The 26,414-nt window shown below is 39.4% G+C and overlaps 1 protein-coding gene across 3 annotated transcripts in view; it reads left to right on the forward strand.

Annotated features, from left to right (window-relative positions):
• LOC142345875 (cyclin-dependent kinase 10-like) overlaps window positions 1-26,414 on the forward strand; it is a 95,964-nt gene that overhangs the window by 47,644 nt on the left and 21,906 nt on the right. For 2 of the 3 annotated variants that reach the window (XM_075398307.1, XM_075398306.1), the window contains exons 6-7: window positions 10,138-10,235; window positions 16,202-16,269. The exons of the other annotated variant lie outside the window; for it this stretch is intronic. In XM_075398307.1, the coding sequence (XP_075254422.1) occupies window positions 10,138-10,235; window positions 16,202-16,269 (166 nt within the window). The remainder of the gene's footprint in view (window positions 1-10,137; window positions 10,236-16,201; window positions 16,270-26,414) is intronic. 3 annotated transcript variants of the gene reach the window in all.

The raw sequence follows: 26,414 nt of genomic DNA on the forward strand, positions 1-26,414 counted from the left end.
CAAACAAGCAGTTAAATAGAGAGGGGCGAGAGAGATAAATAGAGAGGGGCGAGAGAGATATATAGAGACTCCATCACACGACACGCAGACGCACGCGTGCGCAACACATACATCCGCACGCAGACATACAAAGACACACCACACACACACACACACACACACACACACACACACACACACACACACACACACACACACACACCACACACACACACACATAAGCCACTTAATAACACTCCGACACATTTGGATGATAATAATTACACACATAAATGGCAAATGCAGAGACAACATGCTCTCTCACACAGGCTTATACACACTGAAACAGAGACTTGGAGGCAAAAGACACTCCCAAGAGGCAGAACTTTCAAAAAGGCACTTTCAAAAAGACAGAAAGACACTGGTACACACATATACAGACATCCAGAAAGACGCACACGCAGTTTCACGTACACATGAACGTTTGCACAAGAAGTACCACACGCACTAGTACAGGCACACACTAGCACGCGCACTAGGCACACATCAAGTTGAATCCGACTCCTACACCGACCCACAAAGACATCCCTCTCGCATTCAGAGACAAAAGACACTACACACAGACGTATACACAGAGACAACTATAAACTGACAAAAACCCACACACACCCACAGCAGAGACAAAAACACAAAAATAATGAGGCACAGAGGCAAAGATACATAAAACGGACACATAAGCACACACACAGAGAGATAGAGACATGCATCCATACAGACATACCAACGCGCACAGACACAGACGAAAATACGGAGGCAAAGACACACACAAAAATAGAGTCAATACAAAAACACTCACAGATGCAATATTGGAGACAAAGCTGCACACAAAACACTCATACACACCGGCACAGAGATACACAAATGAAAGCACGCACACACAACAATCACACACACACTCCACGCACAGACAGACAAACTCGAAAACATCCACACACTCATACATAGAGACAACAATACACAATCACACACAGACAAGCAAACACGCAGAGACAAACACTCCCCCACCTCACGAACAGACACATACACAGGAAGAAAAAGATACTAACGCACGCACCCGCAGAAACATTGACTCGCATAAATAATACACACTACCTAACAAACACAAGACCCGCAAACAACACACGCACACAATTCTGACAGAAAAAACACACAGAAAAACAGAACAGATCAAAAGAGACAATCTCAACGCTAAGCTAGACACACACAGACAGGCACACTCACACTTAGCTATCACACAAGCACGCTCCACACACATGAACACACAGACACACACAAACAGACAGACACAATACAAAATCCCCACAAAGACGCTCAGAACTCCCCCACACCCACAGACTAAGACAAGCAGAACGATCATAAACCCTCGCACAGACACAGAAAATTACAAAAAAAATGGCAGATCCACATTCCAACACAAACACTCAATTATGCAACGCAACACGACGCAAACACGCATGAACGCAAAAATACACGATTACTTAGGTACACGCAGACTCATACATAGGCACTGACACACACGCTCAAACATACTTCAAGAGAGAGACGCTTTACAAGACACACTTACTCTCTGTTTCGTACAAAAGCATACCCCACCAGCATACACACAATCTGCTGACACGAACATCCCTAAACACTCTATCACAGACATATACACAGAGTCAACTATATGTACGCGAACACCCACTCTCAAAATGTGGGACAAAGATGAACGAGAAACAGACTTAGAGACACACACCACAAACAGTTATATAACAGTTATACAAACATGCAGAGAGAAAGATAAAATTTCAGAAAAAGACGCCCGGAAAACAGGAAAAAGTGAGCACACGGGCGCCCGTACACAGAAACACTACAGGCAACGACACACATAAATTCCATAGAGTCACCCCTCCCCCCCCCCACCGACACACAAACCACTGATGAAGACAACACAAAAGGCTCATAAACAGATATGAATATACGCACACTGGTGCACGCACTCCCACACAAACAACCACTTATGCCACTCGCCAAGACAAAGCAACGGAAATATATGCACAGAAACACGCGGACACGCAAAAACAGATACATATAGAGGCGCATACATAGACAGGCACACACGCTCTCACATCAAGAGAGAGAGACTCAAAGAAACATACACACGCCTCATATACGCACACAAGCACACCGCACCCGCATAGACAGACAAAGACACAACACGCAAACAGACACACGCAAGCTGGACACACGAAGAACCTATGCACACTCCCACTCATACACAGTCAAATAAAAAGAAACAAACACCCACAAGTAATCGTATACACATAGTCAACTATAAATACTCACACATATACACAGACAGAAAGACGCACATACAACGCACTCACAAACAGACAATTATAAACACAAAAAACCGACAAACAAAAACGCACAGACAGAACCCCCACACACAGACACGCTAACAGAGATATTTCGACGCAGACACTGAAACTAGGGCAGACACAGAGACAAGGGCACGCGCATTTACAGAGATACACCAAAGAGAAAGACGTACTCAAAGCAATATTCACAGATAGAGATGCACACGGGCGCGCGCTACGACTCACACACAAACAGACAAGGACGCACATACAAACTCCCTACAAACACCCCTACACCCCCACCCACGCACAGACCCCACTAAAGAAAAACACAAAAGGCTCATGAACCCTCAGGCTGACAAATATGCAAACACGGGCGCACGTAAGCAGAACCAAAAACACCCTTTTATGCAACGCACGCGCAGACACAATCTGAGAGATACATTCATAGGCACACACGCGCTCAAAAAGAGCAGGAGAGAGAGACACTCAACGAACCATGATACACACACCCGCACATACACAAACACTCCCAAGCAACACATCCATCTCTTACACACAACCACCTACCCCCAACAGACAATTATAGACACCCGAGATCAACACACACACAAACACACACACAGGCAGAAAAACACAAAATTCTCACCTGCAAAGACAATTTTTAATAAAAAACAGACACCCACATATCTGCACACAACCACACACACTTCCCTCAACCACGCACACTCAAACACATATACACAGAAATCGAAACCGAGATAAACACACGGACAAACATGGACACAGAGGACATACACAAAGACACAACAGAAAGACACACACAAAACACTCGTGCACACAGACAAACACACCCATACCTCTCTCCCCCACCTCTCAAAGACAGACACAGATGCAAAGAAGCACACACAAAAGCACGCACCCACAAGGAGGCTGACTGGCAAACACACACACACCACTGATAAAGACAAGCTCAAAAGGCTGATAAACACATGAGATAAATATACACAGTGGCGCACGCACTCTCAAACAAACAACCACTTATGACTTGCGCCAAGACACAGCCACACAAACTTCTGCAAACAAAAACACAGACACGCGCTCACAGATACACATTGAGAAGACTGCATAGACATAGGCACACACGCTCACGCACATCAAGAGAGAGAGAGAAAGAGACTCAAATAAACATACAAACGTCTTATATACGGACAAACATACCGCACCCGCAAACACAGAGAAACATACCACATGCGGACAGACACACACAAGCTGACAAAACGAATAACCCCTGCACACCCCCACTCATAGACATGCACAGTCAAATAAAAACACAATCAACCACACACAATCATATACACATAGTCAACTATAATTACTCAAACACTCAGACGCAGACAAAAACACGCACATACATCCCACCCAGACAATTGTAAACTCAAAAACCAGACGCACAAACACACAGACAGAGACTCCCCACAGATACTCTCACAGAGAGATTTGGACACCACCGACACTGAAACTAGGCACACACAGAGACAGGGGCCCGCGCATACACAGAGAAAGATACCATCACAGAGGAAGACGTACTAAAAGCAATATTCACAGACAAAGATGAACAAGAGCGCGTGCTCATGACCCCCCCCCCCCACGCACACACCCCACTTAAAAACCCAAAAGGCTGATAAACCTCAAGGCAGACAAATATGCACAACACCCACTAATGCCAGACACAAGGAAGCACGGATAGAGACAAACTGACAGATACATTCAAAGGCAAACAAGCGCTCAAACACAGCGGGAAAGAGAAACACCCCCACAAACACACCCAAGCCACACGTCCCTCACACACACACACACACAAGCACCCACCTCAAACAGGCTATTATGGACACCCAATACCACCACACAGACACAGGAAAAGAACACAAAATAATCTCACGTGCAGAGACAAATTTATACAAAAAAAACAAGACTCGAACTTAGACACACATCTGCACAAACCCATACACAGTTCCCACAATCACACACACACACACCCAAACAAAGCTAGAAACTGAAAACGAGATACACACACGGACAAAGATAGTGGACAGGAACACATTTCCGATACACAAACACACAATCACGCTCACAAAGACGTACAGAAAGACGCACACAAAACACTCATACACACAGAAACAAAGATGCACATATAATGATATAAACACACCCACACTCATCTCCCCGCAACACGCAAACACGCATAAACGCAAAAATACACGATTACTTAGGTACACGCAGACTCATACATAGGCACTGACACACACGCTCAAACATACTTCAAGAGAGAGACGCTTTACAAGACACACTTACTCTCTGTTTCGTACAAAAGCATACCCCACCAGCATACACACAATCCGCTGACACGAACATCCCTAAACACACTATAACGGACATATACACAGAGTCAGCTATATGTACGCGAACACCCACTCTCAAAATGTGGGACAAAGATGAACGAGAAACAGACTTACAGACACACACCACACACAGTTATATAAGTTATACAAACATGCAGAGAGAAAGATAAAATTTCAGAAAAAGACGCCCGGAAAACAGGAAAAAGTGAGCACACGGGCGCCCGTACACAGAAACACTACAGGCAACGACACACATAAATTCCATAGAGTCACCCCTCCCCCCCCCACCGACACACAAACCACTGATGAAGACAAAACAAAAGGCTCATAAACAGATATAAATATACGCACACTGGTGCACGCACTCCCACACAAACAACCACTTATGCCACTCGCCAAGACAAAGCAACGGAAATGTATGCACAGAAACACGCGGACACGCAAAAACAGATACATATAGAGGCGCATACATAGACAGGCACACACGCTCTCACATCAAGAGAGAGAGACTCAAAGAAACATACACACGCCTCATATACGCACACAAGCACACCGCACCCGCATAGACAGACAAAGACACAACACGCAAACAGACACACGCAAGCTGGACACACGAAGAACCTATGCACACTCCCACTCATACACAGTCAAATAAAAAGAAACAAACACCCACAAGTAATCGTATACACATAGTCAACTATAAATACTCACACATATACACAGACAGAAAGACGCACATACAACGCACTCACAAACAGACAATTATAAACACAAAAAACCGACAAACAAAAACGCACAGACAGAACCCCCACACACAGACACGCTAACAGAGATATTTCGACGCAGACACTGAAACTAGGGCAGACACAGAGACAAGGGCACGCGCATTTACAGAGATACACCAAAGAGAAAGACGTACTCAAAGCAATATTCACAGATAGAGATGCACACGGGCGCGCGCTACGACTCACACACAAACAGACAAGGACGCACATACAAACTCCCTACAAACACCCCTACACCCCCACCCACGCACAGACCCCACTAAAGAAAAACACAAAAGGCTCATGAACCCTCAGGCTGACAAATATGCAAACACGGGCGCACGTAAGCAGAACCAAAAACACCCTTTTATGCAACGCACGCGCAGACACAATCTGAGAGATACATTCATAGGCACACACGCGCTCAAAAAGAGCAGGAGAGAGAGACACTCAACGAACCATGATACACACACCCGCACATACACAAACACACCCAAGCAACACATCCATCTCTTACACACAACCACCTACCCCCAACAGACAGTTATAGACACCCGAGATCAACACACACACAGGCAGAAAAACACAAAATTCTCACCTGCAAAGACAATTTTTAATAAAAAACAGACACCCACATATCTGCACACAACCACACACACTTCCCTCAACCACGCACACTCAAACACATATACACAGAAATCGAAACCGAGATAAACACACGGACAAACATGGACACAGTGGACATACACAAAGACACAACAGAAAGACACACACAAAACACTCGTGCACACAAACACACCCATACTCCTCTCCCCCACCTCTCAAAGACAGACACAGATGCAAAGAAGCACACACAAAAGCACGCACCCACAAGGAGGCTGACTGGCAAACACACACACCACTGATAAAGACAAGCTCAAAAGGCTGATAAACACATGAGATAAATATACACAGTGGCGCACGCACTCTCACACAAACAACCACTTTTGCCTTGCGCCAAGACACAGCCACACAAACTTCTGCAAACAAAAACACAGACACGCGCTCACAGATACACATTGAGAAGAATACATAGACATAGGCACACACGCTCACGCACATCAAGAGAGAGAGAGAGAGAAAGAGACTCAAATAAACATACAAACGTCTTGTATACGGACAAACATACCGTACCCGCAAACACAGAGAAACATATCACATGCGGACAGACACACGCAAGCTGACAAAACGAATAACCCCTGCACACCCCCACTCATAGACATGCACAGTCAAATAAAAACACAAACAACCACACACAATCATATACACATAGTCAACTATAATTACTCAAACACTCAGACGCAGACAAAAACACGCACATACATCCCACCCAGACAATTGTAAACTCAAAAACCAGACGCACAAACACACAGACAGAGACTCCCCACAGATACTCTCACAGAGAGATTTGGACACCACCGACACTGAAACTAGGCACACACAGAGACAGGGGCCCGCGCATACACAGAGAAAGATACCATCACAGAGGAAGACGTACTAAAAGCAATATTCACAGACAAAGATGAACAAGAGCGCGTGCTCATGACCCCCCCCCCCCCCACGCACACACCCCACTTAAAAACCCAAAAGGCTGATAAACCTCAAGGCAGACAAATATGCACAACACCCACTAATGCCAGACACAAGGAAGCACGGATAGAGACAAACTGACAGATACATTCAGAGGCAAACAAGCGCTCAAACACAGCGGGAAAGAGAAACACCCCCACAAACACACCCAAGCCACACGTCCCTCACACACACAAGCACCCACCTCAAACAGGCTATTATGGACACTTAATACCACCACAGACACAGGAAAAGAACACAAAATAATCTCACGTGCAGAGACAAATTTATACAAAAAAAAACAAGACTCGAACTTAGACACACATCTGCACAAACCCATACACAGTTCCCACAATCACACACACACACACCCAAACAAAGCTAGAAACTGAAAACGAGATACACACACGGACAAAGATAGTGGACAGGAACACATTTCCCATACACAAACACACAATCACGCTCACAAAGACGTACAGAAAGACGCACACAAAACACTCATACACACAGAAACAAAGATGCACATATAATGATATAAACACACCCACACTCATCTCCCCAACCTCAATCACTGACACATTGAGGAAAAGAAACACACACAAATTGATGCACCCTCAAAAAGGCTAACATACACAATACAAACACCCCTCAGCACACACTCAACCCTGACCCGTAAACAGACAGACAGACACTGTCACAGAGACTCTCTCTCTCTCTCTCACTCTCTTATACACACAATGAAAGAGACAGACTCCCTTCTCAACCCCGCCCCCCCTCAACATATCCACAAGCCCGACCCAAACAGAGACAGGGACAAAGATACTCAATCACACAGAGATAAACACACACACACGCTACTCTCCCCCACCCCTTCTCAACCCCCCCCCCCCCCCTCAACATATCCACAACCCCGACCCACACAGAGACAGGGACAAAGATACTTAATCACACAGAGATAAACACACACACACACACTACTCTCCCCCACCTCACTCACAGAGACATACGCAGAGGCAAAGAAGAACACAAACGCAGCGTCCACAAAAAGACTGACATACATAATACATACACTCTCTTTCACAAACCTCCCCTAAGAACACCCTCGACCCCGACCAATTAACAGACAGAGACAAAGGCACATGCACTCTCTCTCTCTCTCTCTCTCTCTCTCTCTCTAGCCCATATACACAATGAAAAAGAGACAAGGACACGCCCATAAAAATACCCCACCCACACCCAAAACACACTTAGACACACGCAAACGCACAAAGAAAGACTCCCCTCTCAAACGCCCCCTAAATACAAACTGCACCCACACACAGAGACAGAGAAAGACACACACACACTCACAAAGGCAAACACACACACACACCGCCACCTTCTTCACAGACACGTACACAGAGTCAAAAAAACGCAAACATTTTATCTGAGTCAAGTAAACACACACAAACACCCACACATACACTGACAAAAACACGCACCCATTCCACACTCAAACCGAGACAACTATAAACACAAAAAACAGACGCACTTATAGACAGAGATCCCCCACAAACAGACACGCCCGTGGAGAGATGTAGACACAGACATTGAAACTAGGGCACACAGTCAAGATTACGCGCACTCAGAAAGATAATCACAGAGAAGGACGCACACAAAACTTACATACCCACACACATCCGTCACACACACAACCACCCACTCCACACAGACATATGAACAGGTATTTATAGACAACCAAGACCAACACTCAGACACAGGCAAAAACACAAAATTCTTTCAGGCGCAAAAACAAGTTTACACTTGCCCATACACTTCCCACAATCACATACACTCAAACACATATACACAAAAACGGAAACCGAGATAAAAACGCGGAAAAAAATAAGCACAGCGGACAAAAATACATTTCCCCACACAAGACACAATCACAGAGAAAGATGCACACAAAACACTCACATATAGAGACAAAGATGCGCACAGAGAGATAAACACACCCACACTCTCACCGACCCCACTCACTGACACATACGTAGAGGAAAAGAAACACACACAAACGCAGCACCCAAAAAAAGCTAACATACACAATACATGCACACTCCCTTATCAAACACCACCTAAACACACGCTCAACCACGACCCATAAACAGACAGACAGACAAAGTCACAGACGCTCTCTGTCTCTCTTTTATACACACATTGAAAGAGACGCTCCCTTCTCAAACCCCCCCTTAACACAACCCCGACCCACACAGAGACAGGGACAAATTCACACCGAGACAAACACACCCAAACTCCTCTCCCTCACGTCTCTCACAGACACATACACAAAGGCAGAGACACTTAAACTCACGCACTCACAAGAGTTCTGACAGACCCAATACATACACACTCGCTTCACAAAACCATCGTTAACACAACCTCGGTCCATGCACAGACAGACGGACAGAGTCACACGCACCATCTCTCTCTCTCTCTCTCTCTCTCTCTCTCTCTCGCCCTCATACACACACAGAAAGAGAGACAAGGACACGCCCACAGACATACCCCACCCACCCACAAAACATTTAAAACAAGCAAACACAGAGACAGACTATTTCTCATCTCCCCACACACACCCACGCCCCTATACCTCGGCCCACACAGAGACCCATGAACGGAGACAAAGTCAAACACACACACACACACGAACACCCAATCACACACACACACACACACACGGAGACCAAGAGAGACACGCACGCACGCGCACACAGGTACAGCCCATTGAGACAATTAGACACACACATCTACGCACGCAAGCAAAACACTACATCCCCAGTGGGGTAACGTTCCTATTTAGAAGTGAGCTAGCATCAAAGCCAACATATCGTTAGTCATTTAAGAGATAGTTGTCTGACGTAAGTTGGTTGAATTTAACATTGCTTCTAATGGGCTGATGACATTCATCTTCTCAAGCTTGTTGTTGTATTGCTTTCTTTACAGGTGCCCCGACTGGAAAAATTTGGCCTGGATTCAATGAACTACCTCTTATCAAGAAGATAACCCTGAAACATCAGCCCTACAATAACTTAAAACAGAAGGTACCGAAAAGAGAAATCAATTTCATCAGATACTAATAATAGCTGGGTTGGCGCGCTGTATTTGATCTTTTCTTGGATTTTTTGCGACTCGAATAGGATTATTGGTTTTTGCGAACCTGTTTTGTCGGCGTTTTGACCTAAAAGCAAAAATGAGTCAGATTGATGTGCTAAGTATGTTTTGCTGAGACGTAATGTTTTCTGTTCATCTCCGATGATTGAATGACTTTTTGAGTTGAAATCTTTTGGTTAATTCCTGCTTGTAGATTGTATTTGTTTGCAGAAATTATGTTTGATTGTAGTTGCATTAAAACCTAGCCCTCTGTATTTTGTGAAAATATCTCAAAGGCCAATTTTGCGCTGCATGAGCAATTTGGGCCCTGTATTTACAATTTTTCTTGACAGACGCTAACTGATAGCTGGCCTATTATTTGCCTTCGTTTGGTGTTTTTTCATATGTTTTACGACCATATCACGTCACGATCACTTCAAATTTGATTTTTGTGTATTCATTAAGGCAATTTCAACTGAATTGCGTGCGTGCATTTCATTTTTGTTTGTTCGGCGCCAGTTTTGTTCCTCGGTGTGATTCATTTGTTATCAGACTTGAATTGACTTAACTCACTCTTGAAAATTATATCCTCACTTGCAAGATAATTTTGTCATCAATAGCCGCCCTCAGTTTCTCAGCGGCCCAATTTTCACACATTTTACCATGACTTTGACCTTTCAAAACGGGATAAACAGGTAGCTCCTAGTGGGCATTAAGTTTTTTGAGAGGCCCATACATAGCCGGATTTATTGGTCTTTCAAGTGCTTAGTGAAACTTTTTTAGGCTTGAAAGTGGATTACTCGACAGTTTCTGGAGACAACTGAACTTTTTTTGATGAAGAATTTTCGCTACGTTTCAGTAAAATCTTTAGTTTATCAATCTTCAATGGTCAATGAAACTTTTTAAGGTCTTGCAGATAAACAACTGGACAGATTGAGACAATGAAAATCTTCTGAACATATTAATTTTGCGAAAATGCGCTTTCAACAAATTTGGCGTTTTTCAGTTTTAAAGTTTTTGTCATATTTTTCGTTTTTGTGGACAATAAACCGCTTTCAATGCTTTTGCGTGAGTTGATGTGAAAAACTAAATGGATCAATTTTGGTATTCAGGGTAAAAGGTTCAAGAGTTTAAGTAATGGATATATTTTTAGTTTTGTACTTTAGTTTCTCTAATCTTTAGAAACTGTTTGGCTGACTTTGTTCAATTGGTCTGCTGGTCAGGTAAAGTAGTTTGCTCTTCAGGTAAAGTAGTTTTCATTCAATGCTTTGGATTGATTTTCAGGACTTGTCTTGCATTGTTTTTAAACTTTTGCATTAAAAATTCGTTTCGCTTTATATTGCCTATTTTTCTACATATTGCGTGAAGTCTTTTTGTTTTCTTCAGGCTAGTTTCGTTCTTCGCTTGTTGTGCTCAAAGTGCTTTTAAAAATAGTTGCTCATTAATGCAATCTAACAGGAACGGAGCCGTCAATTCAAAATCAAAAATAGAATTGGGATAAGCCCATATAGCCCAAGTTTAGATGCCCGCTACTTGAAAACTGTTCTTATAAGTTACAGTAAACATCCGCAATGTTTTTTGGTGTTGATACTAGCCCCTCTATTCTCTCATTAAGTAACAGTCTTGCATCAATAAGTTTTCCCTTTTCTGTTCTTTCATTGCCAATCGGGGTTATGGGAATCAATGGCGGCTATTCTTCGACAATCTGCCGTGTATGTTTTTAATTCAAGGTAATAAGGTCCAACTGTGTGTCCGGGTGTTGCTCTAGTTTAATGTTTTTTGAGAGAAGCTAGTAGAAGCGGAAATAAGTTCTTCAGATTCTTATTAATAAGAAATAATAAGTTTAGATTCTTGTTAAAAAAAGAACATCTCAGATTTTAATTCAGAAGTAAATTTCATGTTTTTTAAATCTTTTTTCTAATAACTTCTTTTGCAGCGGACTTCCATGTGCAGAGTATATGGTAGCGGAGTTCTAATTTGCCTGTCGTGACTTTCTTGTTGACGTTTTTTTACAACTGTATTTTTAAAAAATTGATACTTTCCAATAATTAATTAATTTTTTTTATATTTTAAGTTGTAATAAGCATTTTTGTGCACTTTATAAATGTGTTGTAATATTAACTCATTGAATTACCGTAGGCTATAGGTGCTTGAATTTGAATAAAAACTTGTTTTTAATTGTTTTTTAAGACAATTTTTCTTTATTTCCTGCAAAAGATTTAAAATACCTATGTTTACAACCTGTTTTTGTCGTTTTAATTTTGGAAGGGCTCTGTCTGATAGAATTTGATGGCTTGATTAACACGGCTAATAAAGGAAATTTACTTTTAAATTTTTTTCGTCCTTTTTACTTTCTTTTTAATCGCCGATTTCTCCTAACTTTGATTGAAGGATATAGGGTCAACATAGTAGATGTTCGTCCAAATGAAGGTGTTTCGAAGGCAGCTATTAGAAACAACAGTTAAATTTTGTCTAATTTTTTAATTTTGTCTAATATTTCTTCTTTGGTCCTATTTTTTTCATTGTCTTGAAACTGCACGGCTACAAAGCCCATCGCAGATTTACGTTCAGGTTGTAGTTTCGATCTACGTTCAGATTCTAGTTTTTCTTCGGCGCGGTTGTACTCTAGACACAGAAATGATTCTTCAGATATAAATATTACAATTTTCACCAACATTTCATTAATAGCCGCCCTCATCTTCTCAGCCGGCTATTATAGCGCTCCTATTTTTTTACAATTCAAAGAATTTGAATTGTATTGGGGCGCTGTCTTTTTTTTTAAGATCTGTTCACACATTTTCATGATTTTTGAAGTCAAATTGGATGGTCACTCCGAAACAGTGATTTTGGTCACACCGAAACAGGAGCGAAAAAGCGAGTGGTTTTGCGGCGTGAAATTTTTTCGCTCTAAATTTAAGTAGAGTGAGAGAACGGCATTTGAACAAAAATTCGCTTTCTCGCTAGTGGCTTTTTGTTCACATGCGGCATTTTCACTTTGATTTTTACGGTGTTCTCGATTTTTCGGATAGGATTTTTTTCGAAATGGTTTTCCCAATCCATTCGTAGTCCTTTCTTGGTCTAGTTTTCTGTTTAGTCAAAGAAAATTCTTTGAATTGTGTGTCAGGACTTGTCCTGCTATGTTTTTTACTTCGTCGAATAGAAAAATGTTTCGCTTTACCTCATTTTGCCGCTTTTTCAACATTTTGCGTGATGTTTTTGACTTCTCTAGGCTAGTTTCTCTCTTCTCCCATTCTGCTAAAAAATGATTTTGAACATCAGTTGCTCAGCAAAGCAATTCAAAATGAACAGAGTCAGTATAAAAAATTGAAGTCAGAAGTAGAAACGGGATAAAGCCCAATTTTAGATGCCCGCTATTTGAACTTGAACGTCGTTCCTATAAGTCTTAGTTACCATCTCTAATGCTTATTGGTATTGATAGCCTTGCTCTAAGAAACAGGAGAGCGTTATGTTCAACTACGAAATGCCATCAAAATAAATCGGACTTAAAAAATGTTTTTGTACAAAAATCTTTTTTCAATATCTTCTATTATCCCAATCATGCTTATTGGAATCAATGGCGGCTTTTTTCCGGCAATTTGCCGGTTATGTTTCAAAATTGCGAAGCTGCTGTTTTGCTATCGTTTTGTGTTCTTTACTTTCTGTTTGTTCGATTCTTTTTTCGGCAACTTTTTTCGAGCAAACATTTAAGACAATTTCGGGACAAAATTTTTAGTTCTTTTTGCTGTACCTTTTAATTCATTGGAATTAAGATTTCAAGACTTGGGGGCTCGGGATTTCCTTTGCCCAGGCTCAAAAGTTTTCCTGAATTCAGTAAACTACATCTTAGTTAGAAAGATAACTTTGAAGCATCCGCCCCACAATGACTTACATCAGAATGTACCCAAGATAGGGTGCAGTTTGATCGGATACTATTATTAGTTGAGATAGCGAACTATATTTAGACTTCTCTAGGTTTTTGTACAACTTGGAGAGAAGTTTTTTAATTGCTCTCAAAGTTCGTAGCAATTATATTAGCCCTGTGTCCTTTTATGGGATTTTTTGCTCGACCGATTTTTCATCTGACCCATTTGACTTCGCGTCCTCACAAACGGGATAAACACGTGACGCCCGGATGGAATTAAGGACTCTTAGAGCCTTACGCTTTACCGATCACTAAGAATGCGGTTCCCCGAAACTGTTTTGTGGAGACAATTTTATGGTGTTGAGTGCGGTTCGTATCTAAGTTTACCTACCCCCCCCCCCCCCGACACGCCACACGTCTACCCTCCTCCTCCAGGTGGTTTGAACCCCCCTCTCATCCCGCCTTCCCAACCATGCCCCATTATGCTTCCCCCATGCTCACAAGCTTGGTACAACCGAAGACAACCGCTCGCCGTCATTTGAGAGGAATTCGCCCAATGTTAGGCGGTTATGATAAGATTTTATTAAACGGAAAATACTGTTATTCGGCGTTTTCACCTTAAAGCGAAACAGTTTTAACCTAAAAGCGAATTGCCTTGTGGAATTTTGCTGAGCGAGAGGTTTTTGTGCATTAGCTCCGTTAATTTGTTGATTTTTTGCTAGGAATTTTTTTCCGAGATGAATGCATAAAGCTACCCCTTCTTAACCGTTTTGCGTCCCTTTGGCTAATTTTTATGATTAATTGCTCTCAAACGAAGTTTGTAGCAATTATATTAGTCCTGTCGGTCTTTTTTTATGCGATTTTTTGCTTGACGAATTTTTCGTCTGACGCTTTTGACTTTTCGTCCTCAGAAACGGGATAAACAGGTAGCGCCCAGCGGGCATTATGTGCTCTTAGAGCCTTTTAGGTCTGTTTCAGCTCAAACTGTCTTGGAGACTTATACTTATACTTATGATGTGAGGGGCGGTTCTTAGAGGTTGAACCCCCCCCTTTGTTGACCCCCCACCCCCACTATTGGCTCCACCCCCCCCCCCACCGCGCTTTTGCCCCCCCCCCACCCAGTGCTGCCCCCATCAGCCCCCGGTGCACCCCCCCCCCCCCATGGCTAGCTACTGACCAAGCCAACGGCTCGCCGGTCGTTTGAGAGCAATTCGCCCGACGTTAGTCGGTTATGTTAATGTATTTTTTGCTTGGCAATAAAAAGATTGGTTTTCGCTTCAAAAACTTTTACTTTTGGTTCTCAAATTTTTGTTCGATCCTTTTTCATTCAACTAATTTATGATTAGTAGAGTTGGAAATCGGTTATTTTCATTTTGCTGTTTTAATGCGTGCACGTTCCTTCTTTGTTGCTTTTCAAATTCTGGCTATATTTTTAGTTCGTCCTCAAGATTTTGTTACAAACATTACGTCACGATATTTTCAAATCTGCTTGATCATTCGTTTATGCAATATTTTCCTACTTCGTTTTTCACTTTTAGAGAAGCGAGTTTTTTCATTCCTTCATGTCCGTTACCTGAAGTTACCAAAGTCCGTTACCTGAATTTTTCGACCTGAAGTTACCAAAGTTGATTGTAATTTCTCGCGAAGAAACATTAAGTATTGTATTTTTGACCGATCGTATTAGGTGGGTAAAATTTTTACTCCCTTCTGTTTTCTGGCCCCTTAGTCAATACGATAGCCTTGCGTCTTCTCGCTCGAGAACACAACGGTTTTCAACTACATTTCACCGTAGTTTTGAAATAGTCATATAGAGGCATTTTAATTGAAATCTGAGCTTTATGTAGGAATTTTTAACGTTTCGCTGAACTGTTAAATCGCTGAGCAATAAATTGACCACTTTTAAGATTTTGCTGCGTCTCGGCAATGATGAGAAGGTTTTCAAAAAATGTTTTTGCATGTTATTGAGTCATATTTAAGCCACTAGGGTTTAAGCAACTGATGCTGGCTGCTCGTACTCTATTCATTTGTTCATTGCAAAATTGACTTTATGTTTAGTTCTCGTGGGTGTCCGAAAGTGGTCTCTTCCTCCTCAACTCTCTCCTGATGTTCAACCCTGATAAGAGGTGAGTAAAACGATGTAGGGTGAAAATAATGGGATTAAGTGAATTGGGAAGAAATAATAGACTCGTTTTATTGCTATTTTTTTTTCATGAATGGATCTTGGGAGCCGAGTCAAGCTGCCTTTCGTTTTAGTGTTTTTTTCACTTTGTTTCCTTACTTTGTCTCCTTTCACTGGTAACAAACCAGTAACAAACCTTTTGCTCTACTAGCTGCTTTTTGTTTACTGGATCTCAAGTGTGTCCTGTTTCTCAACTAATTTGCGTCTTTCGAAAACAAATTGCTCTCAAAGTTTGTATCAATTAAGTTAGTCCTAAAGGTTTGTTTCTCATTTTTTCGCACTAGCGACCTTTCGTCCGATAATTAATAGCCGCTCTCATCTTAAGGTTAGGAGACTGTTGGTGGAGTATCGATTTAATAACTCGAAGAGGAGTATAGGAGAAGCGTCTTTTTATCGATAATTTTTTGGATTGTATTTCCAACAGGATGCAAAAGTAGATGCTGCTTGTTAAAACTAAGTATTCAGGTATAACGGTTGAACTAATTGAGGGCAAGAGATGAGTGTGATTTTTTGTTCATGCCGCCTTTTTGAGAGAGCAAGCGAGCAATAAAAGTAGGTGTAAAAAAAATTTGCCGAGCGAGTAATTTTTTTTTATCACATGTAGCTTTTTCGGAGCAGTTTTAATTGTTTTGAACTTGATTTTTCGGGTAAAGTGGTTTTTGTAAACCGTATTATTAACTAATTGTATGTTTGGGAGCATTTTTGACCATCTCAATCATATTCAATTGCTCTCAAACGAAGTTTGTAGCAATTATATTAGTCCTGTCGGTCTTCTTTTATGCGATTTTTCGCTTGACCGATTTTTCGTCTGACGCTTTTGACTTTTCGTCCTCAAAAACGGGATAATCAGGTAGCGCCCAGCGGGTATTAAGTGCTCTTAGATTCTTTCAGCTCTGTTTCAGCTCAAACTGTTTTGGAGACTTATACTTATGGTGTGAAGGGCGGTTCTTAGAGGTTGAAGACTCCCCCACTGGTGACCACCCCTCCCTATTGCCTAACCCCCCCCCCCACCGCGCTGCTGCCGCCCACCCCAGGGTTGCCCCCAATCTGCCCCAGGTGACCCCCCGCCCCTCCTCCGTGGCTAGCTACTGACGAATAAACCGCTTGCTAAAAACGCAAATTTATACTTTTCTTGCAATTTTTTTCAAGCTTTTTGAAAATTTTGATTTTCATCAGTCCTAGGTGTCAAGAACCTCCTCTAGGGTTTGATAATAGGTTACTGCATTGTTTCTAGTGGTAATGGAATGGTTTCAACTTTTTGACATCACAAATTTTAGCAAATTTTTGACAAAACGTGCTATTTTTTTTTCAAATTTTTTGACATTTTTTTCCTTATTCAGGTCTTTTTAGGCCCAGGGGCCAGAAAACATCCTAAGGGGGTTGGTAATAAGTTACTGACATTTTTTTATTGGCCATGGAATAGTTGTTCAACTTTTTAATGTCACAAATTTTAGCAATTTTTTGATAAAACTTGCTTTTTTTTCAAGTTTTTTTTTGAAATTTTTTGTAGTTTTTTTAGATTTTTTCAGCCTCAAGAACCAAGGATCCTCCTCTAGGGTTTGAAAATAAGTTATTGGATAATTTTTAGATTAAATGGAATGTCTTGCAAGATTTTAACTTCGCGAATTTTAGCATATTTTTCATATTTTTAGCCATTTTTTCAATTTTTTGACATTTATACTCATCATTCAGATTTTTTGTGCCTCAAAGGTCAGAACGCCTCCGTTAGAGTTCGATAACAGTTTACTGAAAATTTTTTTTTGGTCTTGAATTAATTTTCATCTTTTTAATATCACAAGTTATAGCAATTTTTTTTAATAAAACTTCCAATTTTTTTAAGTTATTTAAAAATTTTTGTCATTTCTTAGGATTCTCTAGCTTCAAGGGTCTCGAAATTTCCATTAGGGTTTGATAATATATTACTGCATAGTTTACAGATGTAACGGAATGTTCTTCAAGATTTTAATATCACGAATTTAAGCAATTTTTTAAAATTGCATGCAGTTTTTCATATTTTTGATTTTTTTCCGGCAACAGAGCCCCTCGAACCTCCTCCAAGGTTTGATAATAAGCTGCTGCATAGTTTCTAGATTTAATGGGATGGTGATCAACATTTTTTATGACTCCAGTTTCAGTAATTTTTAGATAAAATTTTAACTTTTCAAATTTTTGGAAAATTTGTATGTTCCAAGTGTATGGATCTTTATGAGCCTGTCAAACTATTTCTGGCCTCAAACAGGGATACCGGATAAACTCTTGAGACAATGAATTGGTTCTTAAGATATTAATGTCTTGAGTAATGTCATCATCTTTGCGTAATGTCATCATCTCTGGTCCTCATTATCAATGAGTTATAGTTGAAATGTTTTTTATCATAACTGATCTAACTGGCACTTTTTTATTAAACCATTGTCAATTGCTCTCAAAAGGAATTTGTAGCAAATTTATTAACACTGGTTTTCTTTTATGCAATTTTTTGCTCGGTCGATTTTTCGTCTGACCCATTTGACTTCAGAAACGGGATAAAGATGTAGTGCCCTGAGGTTACTAAACCGTGGCGATCTGTTGACGAAGCCAACCGCTCGGCGGTCGTTTGAGAGCAATTCGCCCGACGTTAGTCGGTTATGTTTTAGGCTTTATTTGCAGTCTTCTGGGTTTTTTCTTTTGGTTGAAGTTGGTTTTTATGTTGGTTTTTGTGCCCTTTTGATTTCGTTATTTTCATTTTATTGCCCCTGATTTTGAATTTTTTGCTTATTTCGTCTGGCTTCCAGAATGTTTTTATTTGCTCAATTAGGGAGACTGGTAGGGTTATTTTTACTAAGTGAAAACAACTAAAGGGTTTGATAGCAAATATTTTCTTAGATAGTAACAGAACAATGGCGCTGTTTTTGTATTTTTTTTTACTTCTTGCTTATGGTTTAATTGTTTTCCATTGCGTTCGAGTGTCATAGGGGTGCTCAATGAATAAAAACAGTTGTATAGACCTCGCGCAATTTTTAGAGAATATTGCTCAAAATTTATCAGCTCCTAGATTTTGTTTAATTTTTTTTTGCACTGTTTTCCCCCTTGTTTGAGATGCATCGTTTTTTGTCCCCAAAACGGGATAAACGCGTAGAGCCCGAAGGGTATTAGGTTTGCTGAGCAGGTCTCTTAATCTTACGAATTATAAGTATTTGGTTAACCGAAAATGTTCTCCGTATTCGATTCACCGAAAATTCATGGCGGTTCTTTCACCCCCGTCCTCAACCCCCACATCAGAGCTTAAGCCCCAGCTGTCTATGCTGCGGTTAGCTACTGACGCAGCCAAACGCTGGCGAATTGTTTGAGTGTAATTCGTGAGATTGATGAGGTTGGTTATGTTTTAATTTTGGGGTTGGTTAGAATTTGAATTGTATTGGTGCGCTGTGTTTTTTTTTAAGATGTGTTCACACATTTTTCAATGACATTGATCTTTCAAAACGGGATAAACAGGTAAAGCCCAGCGGGCATTAAGTTTCATTAGAGGCCCAAAGTTGGTTTTAGTAGTACTTCAAGTGCTTATAGTGGTGAAGCTGCTGGGATTTAACGTTAAAAGGTCATTTTTAGGAGTTTTTGGGCGCAAAATGGTTCAATTTTTCATGTTTTTTTTTGTTTTTTTGAGTTTTTTTGTTTGATTAGTCTTAGGTTGAAGTTTTTAAAAGTTGACGAAGGCCTTTTGCAAGACAAAATTGCTTGTTATGACCCTTTTATGAGCTATATGTTTTGGTACTACAAATATAAACACGCAAAATTATACTAAATTTTGCAATTTTTTTCAGGTTTTTTGAAAATTTTTGTTATTTTTTAGAGTTTTTTAGCCCTAGATGTCAAGAAGCCTCCTCTAGGGTTTGATAAAGGGTATGACGGTAGATTACTGCTTAGTTTCTAGTGGTAATGGAATGGTTTTCAAGATTTTGCCTTCATGAAATTTAGCTTTTTTTGACAAAAACTTACAATTTTTTTCATATTTTTTGTAATTTATTGTCATTATTCAAGTTGTTTCAGTTCCAGGGGCCATCAAACCTCATCAGGGGTTGAAAAATAAGTTACTGAAAAATTTTGAGTTGCCATAGAATAGGTTTCAGCTTTTGAATATTACGAATTTTTGCAATTTTTTTTGACAAAATTCGCATTTTTTCAGGTTTTTGTAAATTTTCGTCAGTTTTTCAGTTTTCCTGCTTCAGGGACCATGCAATCTCCTTTAAGGTTTGTTAATAGGGCCTTGCATAGTTTCTAGTAACAATGGAAAGGTTTTTAGTGTCTCGCGAAATTTAGCATTTTTTTGATAAAATCTTCAATTTTTTTATGGTTTCCTAAAGCTTTTGTCAGTTTTTGATATTCATCCGTTCTCAAGTCCGAGAAAAAATATTCCACGTTTTGATAAATTTACTGCATGGTTTTTGATTTCAATTGATTTGTTTTCAACATTTTAGCTTTTCGAATTTTAGAATACTTTTGACAAAATTTGCAATTTTTAAATTTTTTCAAAACATTTGTATTTTATTTAATTTTTCTTGCATCAGTAGCCAGGCAATCTCATCCAGGTTTTGATAGTACGTTATTAAACAGTTGCTAGGGGGCAATTGAATGGCTTTCAACATTTTAATAGAACGAATTTTTTTTTTGAAGTTTGAAATTTTTTCTAAAAATTTTTGGCTATCGATCTATGAGCCAATGAGTTTTAAAGCTTAGAATTGGGTTACTGGATAGCCTCTAGAGACACAGAAATAATTCTGAAGATATTTCTATTGCGATGTTCAGCAACATTTTCCTTATAATTTGCAATTGATTTCTTTTTAAAATTTTTTGATCATTTTCGAGTTAATCGTTTCAAGGGCGAATAATTTTCAGGTCTTGCAGATATTATACTGGACCAATTTCAGAACGAAAAATTGGTTTTGAACATATTTTTGAAATAGGTATTTTCAAAGGGAAAAAACTTTGCCTTAGGTTTAAAAGCTTCAAGAGTTTTAGCAATGAGTATATTTATGTTTAGTTTTGATTCTTTTAGTTTCTCAATTTTTTGAGATGATTTTGTTTGTGTTCTGACTGGCATTATTCAATTGATCTGCTGGTCAGGTAGAGTAGGTCTGCGTTTTTCATTCAATTTTTTGAATTGTTTTTCAGGACTTGTCCTGCTATGTTTTTTTATTTCGTCGTCATGATTTTTGTTACGACCATATGACGTCACAGCCACTTTTTGTTCATTCGTTCATGCAATTTTAACTGAATTGCATGTGTTACGTCATTTATCGCTCTTAGTGGAGCGAGTTTTTTTGTTCATGCGCGTGATTAAATTTTTGGTCACACTTGACTTACCTCACTCTCAAAAATGACTTCCTCACTTTGAAATTGACTTTTATTTACTTTAATTCAAAGAGATAAGGTCAAATGGGTGTGTGTCACTCTAAATGAAGGTTATTTGAGATCAGCTAATAGAGGCAGAAATAACTTATACAGATTTTTAATCAGAAAACAAATCTATTGCGGCTATTTTCTGGCAATCTGCCAGCTATGTTTGTAATTTTGTGTCTTCATTATGCATATTTTTGCTTTGACCGTTTTTAATGACTTTTATGGTGCTTGATTTTACGTGATCTAATTCGATCGTAAGTTTTAGCAACTTAACGGAGGCTTCTCAGCATAAGCACCAATAGTCATTTTAACCGCTTAGTAAACCTAATGCCTCCTTCCTATACCCCTGGGTCGAGCGTGAATCAAACGAGAGAAATTTGGGCGATGTGTCGGATGATATTCAAGGGGTCTTTATTGCTATTTTTCAACTTTTGCATTGCTCTTTACTTTTAATTTTACTACCGCGAATGCTTAATGTTCCTTGTAAATTCTCTCAAACGCACTTAGTATTATTTATTCTGGTTTATGTCTTTTTATGTAAATTTTTTGCTTGAACGTTTTTGTCCAAGAATGCTCAGTTTTGTCAAAAGAAATGGGATGAACTTGTAAAGGCCGGGGGTATTAAGTGTACTGTTCAAGGCAGCTGGTGAGCAAGCGGAACTTCATGACGTAATGGGTGAAGTTCTTACTCCCTTAGTTCTCTACCCCATATTCAATAGGGCTGTCTCCCAAAAGCATAGAATAGCTGCAGCCAATACCAAACTTTTGCCTTGCCTCGTTGGAGAGCACTTTGTAAACTGTAGTCGGCTACATCTTACCCTAGTTTTGAAATAGGCATACAGGGGAACTTTGAAATGGGAGCTTTACTTGAATTTTTGTTTCTTAATATTTGTCAAATCAATTGTTGAGTGGCGCTACTACTAACCTTCTTTCTGTTGTTTATTTGGTAACCCAGATTTTTTACCACCATTTGATGTCACGTTCGCATCAGATTTTTGTTCCTGCTTGTGATTAATATTTTGTTCAGCCGTGATTTACCTCACTCCGAAAAATGGTTTTTTGCTCACTTTCAAAATTACTTTTCCTTACGTCCAAATTACTTTCCCTTATATCACTCTAATTGAAATTATTTAAAAGCTTATAGAATATGGAACCACTGTGCAGATTTTTAATCAGAATATCTCAGCAAGAGAAAAGACGTTTGTTTTTTTCTGTCTTTTAGGTTTTAGAAAGAAACCTCTATTTTTCTCACTATTTTTCTCGTCCGACTAATTACAGAGCCATCAAGCTTTTAATTGATCTTGAACGACGTTCATAGCAGTTATTGTAAACTAAACGGGTTGGTCTTTTTTTATGCCAATTTTTTGCTTGACGGTTTTTGTGTTTTTCTTCTAGAACATTCTTTGACTTCTCGAAGTGACTTTATCACGCTTTCGTTCTTCATTTTTGGGCGATCTCTATTGCTCTCATTCCGAAGTATAGCTTTTTGCTAATTTAAAATTGGTTGCACCATAGCAACAATAAGGGCCTGATAGCCGAGTGGGCAGTGCTTCGTGATAGGGACCGGGATGTCAATGGTTCGAATCCCTGCGTGGTCGAATATTTTTCCACCCGCCTGTCGTTCATGAGTAAGTCTTTCGACATTAGTCGGTTTATATTTTTAACCTGCAGATCTACAAGGCTCTTGCAACCTTTCAGTCATGTTATTTGAAAAGGAAGTATGGTCTTGTATGCAAGCCAGTCAATAGTTAGTTTGGTTGAAATTTTTGGAAGCTTTGGCAACTGTTATCAGGCAATCTGGTAGCCAAGTCGGAAATTAGTATCACGCCGAGTTTTTACGGTTACGTAACTACAATGTTGTTTGCAGTTGGATTTAAACAGTTTGTTAAAATTGAGCAGAAGTAAAAATTAGGCTATAGTTCAACGAAATAAATTTTTGTCGAAAAAGCTTTTAAAAACGTTTGACGTTCAAAAGGGCAATGAGAACTTTTTCTCTCGATGGATCTTCCTAGTTAAAATGAAATGTTGCATTGAGCGCACATGTTTCCAATTTCCTTGATACTTAGTTTGCAATAATTAATAAAAGTGGAATTAAAAATTTTTTGCAACAAACAGGTGGTCTGAGATCTTTTACGTGTGCCCAATTGTATAAATATTTAAAAGGTTAAAACCATAATGTATTAACTTTTAAGTTTTTGTAGCATTTTTGTTTTCGTTATTGTCTAAGTTAGCAACCTGTGCTTAATCTACGTTTCATTTTCAAACGTTATAAACAAAAGTTTATTAAGACTACAGCCCTTGAATTAAATTGCACCGCCTATCGTTCGAGAGCAATTTTTCCTACGTTAGTTGGTTTCTGTTTTTTATTTATGTTCACCGAGAATGTCTAAATGTTTCGTTCAATAACCGCGAAGCGATAGCAAGGCAATGATTGGTCCCATTGTAGTTCTATCATTTTGTCCTCTTCGTCGGTTATCCGTTCGACTGTTTGGTTGCCTCATTTTTAGTGGCTTCTACTGCTTTGCAGTTGATCTGTGTGCTGTGCGTGACGTAATCCTTTGATCTTTTCGTCGTCAGCTCTTAGGTCAATTGTAGGATAAGTTTTCGACTAAACTCGCTAAAAATGACTTCTGAACTCACTTAATGAACTTTAAATTTCAAAAGCTTTTCCTAATTAAAGATCAATGTAGTGCATTTAAGCTGTACTCTAATCTCTGAGGTTGATTAGAGGCTTGAAGTTTTTCATCGCGATTATCTAATAATATGCGAGCTGTCTTCTTTCATAACTTTTCCTACGTGTCGCATATGACAATCACACCCCAAATCGAATCCCTACATTTCTTGAAAATGCCCGGTGCTCTATGTTTATCTATTATCACTCTTTGATTTGTTCAGTTCCACGGAAAGTCAGTTTTTCCGCAATCTGCTGTTCATGTTCAACATCTAGTCAGGCTTGTTGATTTATAGTGAGTATTTTTGTTTTTGTAATAAAAAATTGTTAATTGGTGATCTTCTGCTTTAATGGTTGATACTTTATTCCCAAACGTAGTAATTCAAAAACAACAAACTTAAAGGAGCGGTGTGAGTCAGACAAGACGTTCCGGTATTCGCTATTATCACTCTTTGATTTGCTCAATTCCAAAGAAAGTCAGTTTTTCCGCAATCTGCTGGTCATGTTCAACATCTAGTCAGCCTTGTTGATTTATAGCGAGTATTTTTGTAATAAAAAAATTGTTAATTGGTGATCTTCTGCTTTAGTGGTTGATACTTTATTCCCAAACGTAGTAATTAAAAAACAACAAACTTAAAGGAGCCGTGTGAGTCAGACAAGACGGTCCGGTATTCGCTTTATTTTGGCCAATTTTTTTTTGAGCGGCTTAAGGGGAATGCGGCCTTTATTGAGACGAAGGCAAAAGTTTTTTTACAGAAGCAGCTAACGTCTTGTTGTTCTGCAAATTATCGTTCGGTACCTCGGCCCGTGAATAATAGTTATGATAGCTGCAACTGAATATGTAAAGGTTTTCGCTATTTGATAGCGATAGCTGGGCTTTTATCGTCCTTTTTTGGTTGTTTTGTACAACTTGAAGAGGAGCGATGGTTTTTTTTAAGTTTTTGGCCCTTCGTTTCACGTGATGTAAAGTAGAATACCACTCGCGCAAAAAATTTTGTTTAAATCAATCTGCTCTACAAGAGTTGAAAGTGGCGAAAAGTTCTAGAATTCTTTTTGTTCATTCATTGTTTTGAGAAAGAGCGTAAAAAATAGGTGTGAGCATTTTAAGCATTTAACTTCAAGTTGATATTTTTACCTATTTGTTTTCATTTATCTTTTTTGGACGCTTTTAAGCAGTTTCTGTTTTGTTTTATTTTTCTGCACTCGTGGTGGAAGTTAGTCTTTTTGATGGCTTCATCGACGTTTTATTTTGATGAGCATCAATTCAATATCTGTTATAAGAAAGAGATATGATTAAATTAAGTCTAATTTGGAATTGTCTTCAATGTTTTCTGTTTTTCTTGTTTTTTTTCTATGGGATGTGCTACTAAAATGAGAAACTTGAATGATTATTAGGCCAGTATTTATAGAATTAAATGGAGTTATTGTTTTTTTGTTTTTGTTTTGCTTTTTTGGGTGTTTGTTGTTTATTGATCTTGATTTAGTTATCACTGATTGAGAACAGATTGCATTATGAATTGTTTGAGAACATTATTTTGGGATAAAGCATCTGGTCATGAATTATATATCACTGTCGGCAGTTTTTTTTTAAATTGTAAAACAAACATTTTATAAAATTTTCGCTATTTCTATGTTTTCTCAATATGTATCCTTTTCTGGTTGGATAAACAGATTCAGTATCACAAATGTTTGATTTGGAGTTGCATTTTGTTGAAGTAATTGAGTCATTTTATTCATTTTTCTTCTGACGAATTTAATGACAGGTTTAATGAAAATAATGGGTGATTGAGATGGTTAGCTGGTGGTGGCCAAAGTCAGGTTTTACTTCGAAACGGTTCTGGCGTCTTCAGCATATGTTTCGTCAAAATTTCTGTTATGACCATATGACGTCCACACATTCGTGAGAATAATTTCAAGGTCAGACTTGACTTTCCTCACTACAAAGTTTGCTTTTCCTCTCTCGAGTTGATTTCTACTAACTTTGATTGAAGGATATAAGGTCAACATAGTAGATGTTCGTCCAAATGAAGGTATGTCGAAGGTAG

This window comes from Convolutriloba macropyga, chromosome 9 (genome assembly GCF_964194025.1).
Source record: "Convolutriloba macropyga chromosome 9, txConMacr16.3, whole genome shotgun sequence".
Classification (NCBI taxonomy): Eukaryota; Metazoa; Xenacoelomorpha; order Acoela; family Convolutidae; genus Convolutriloba; species Convolutriloba macropyga.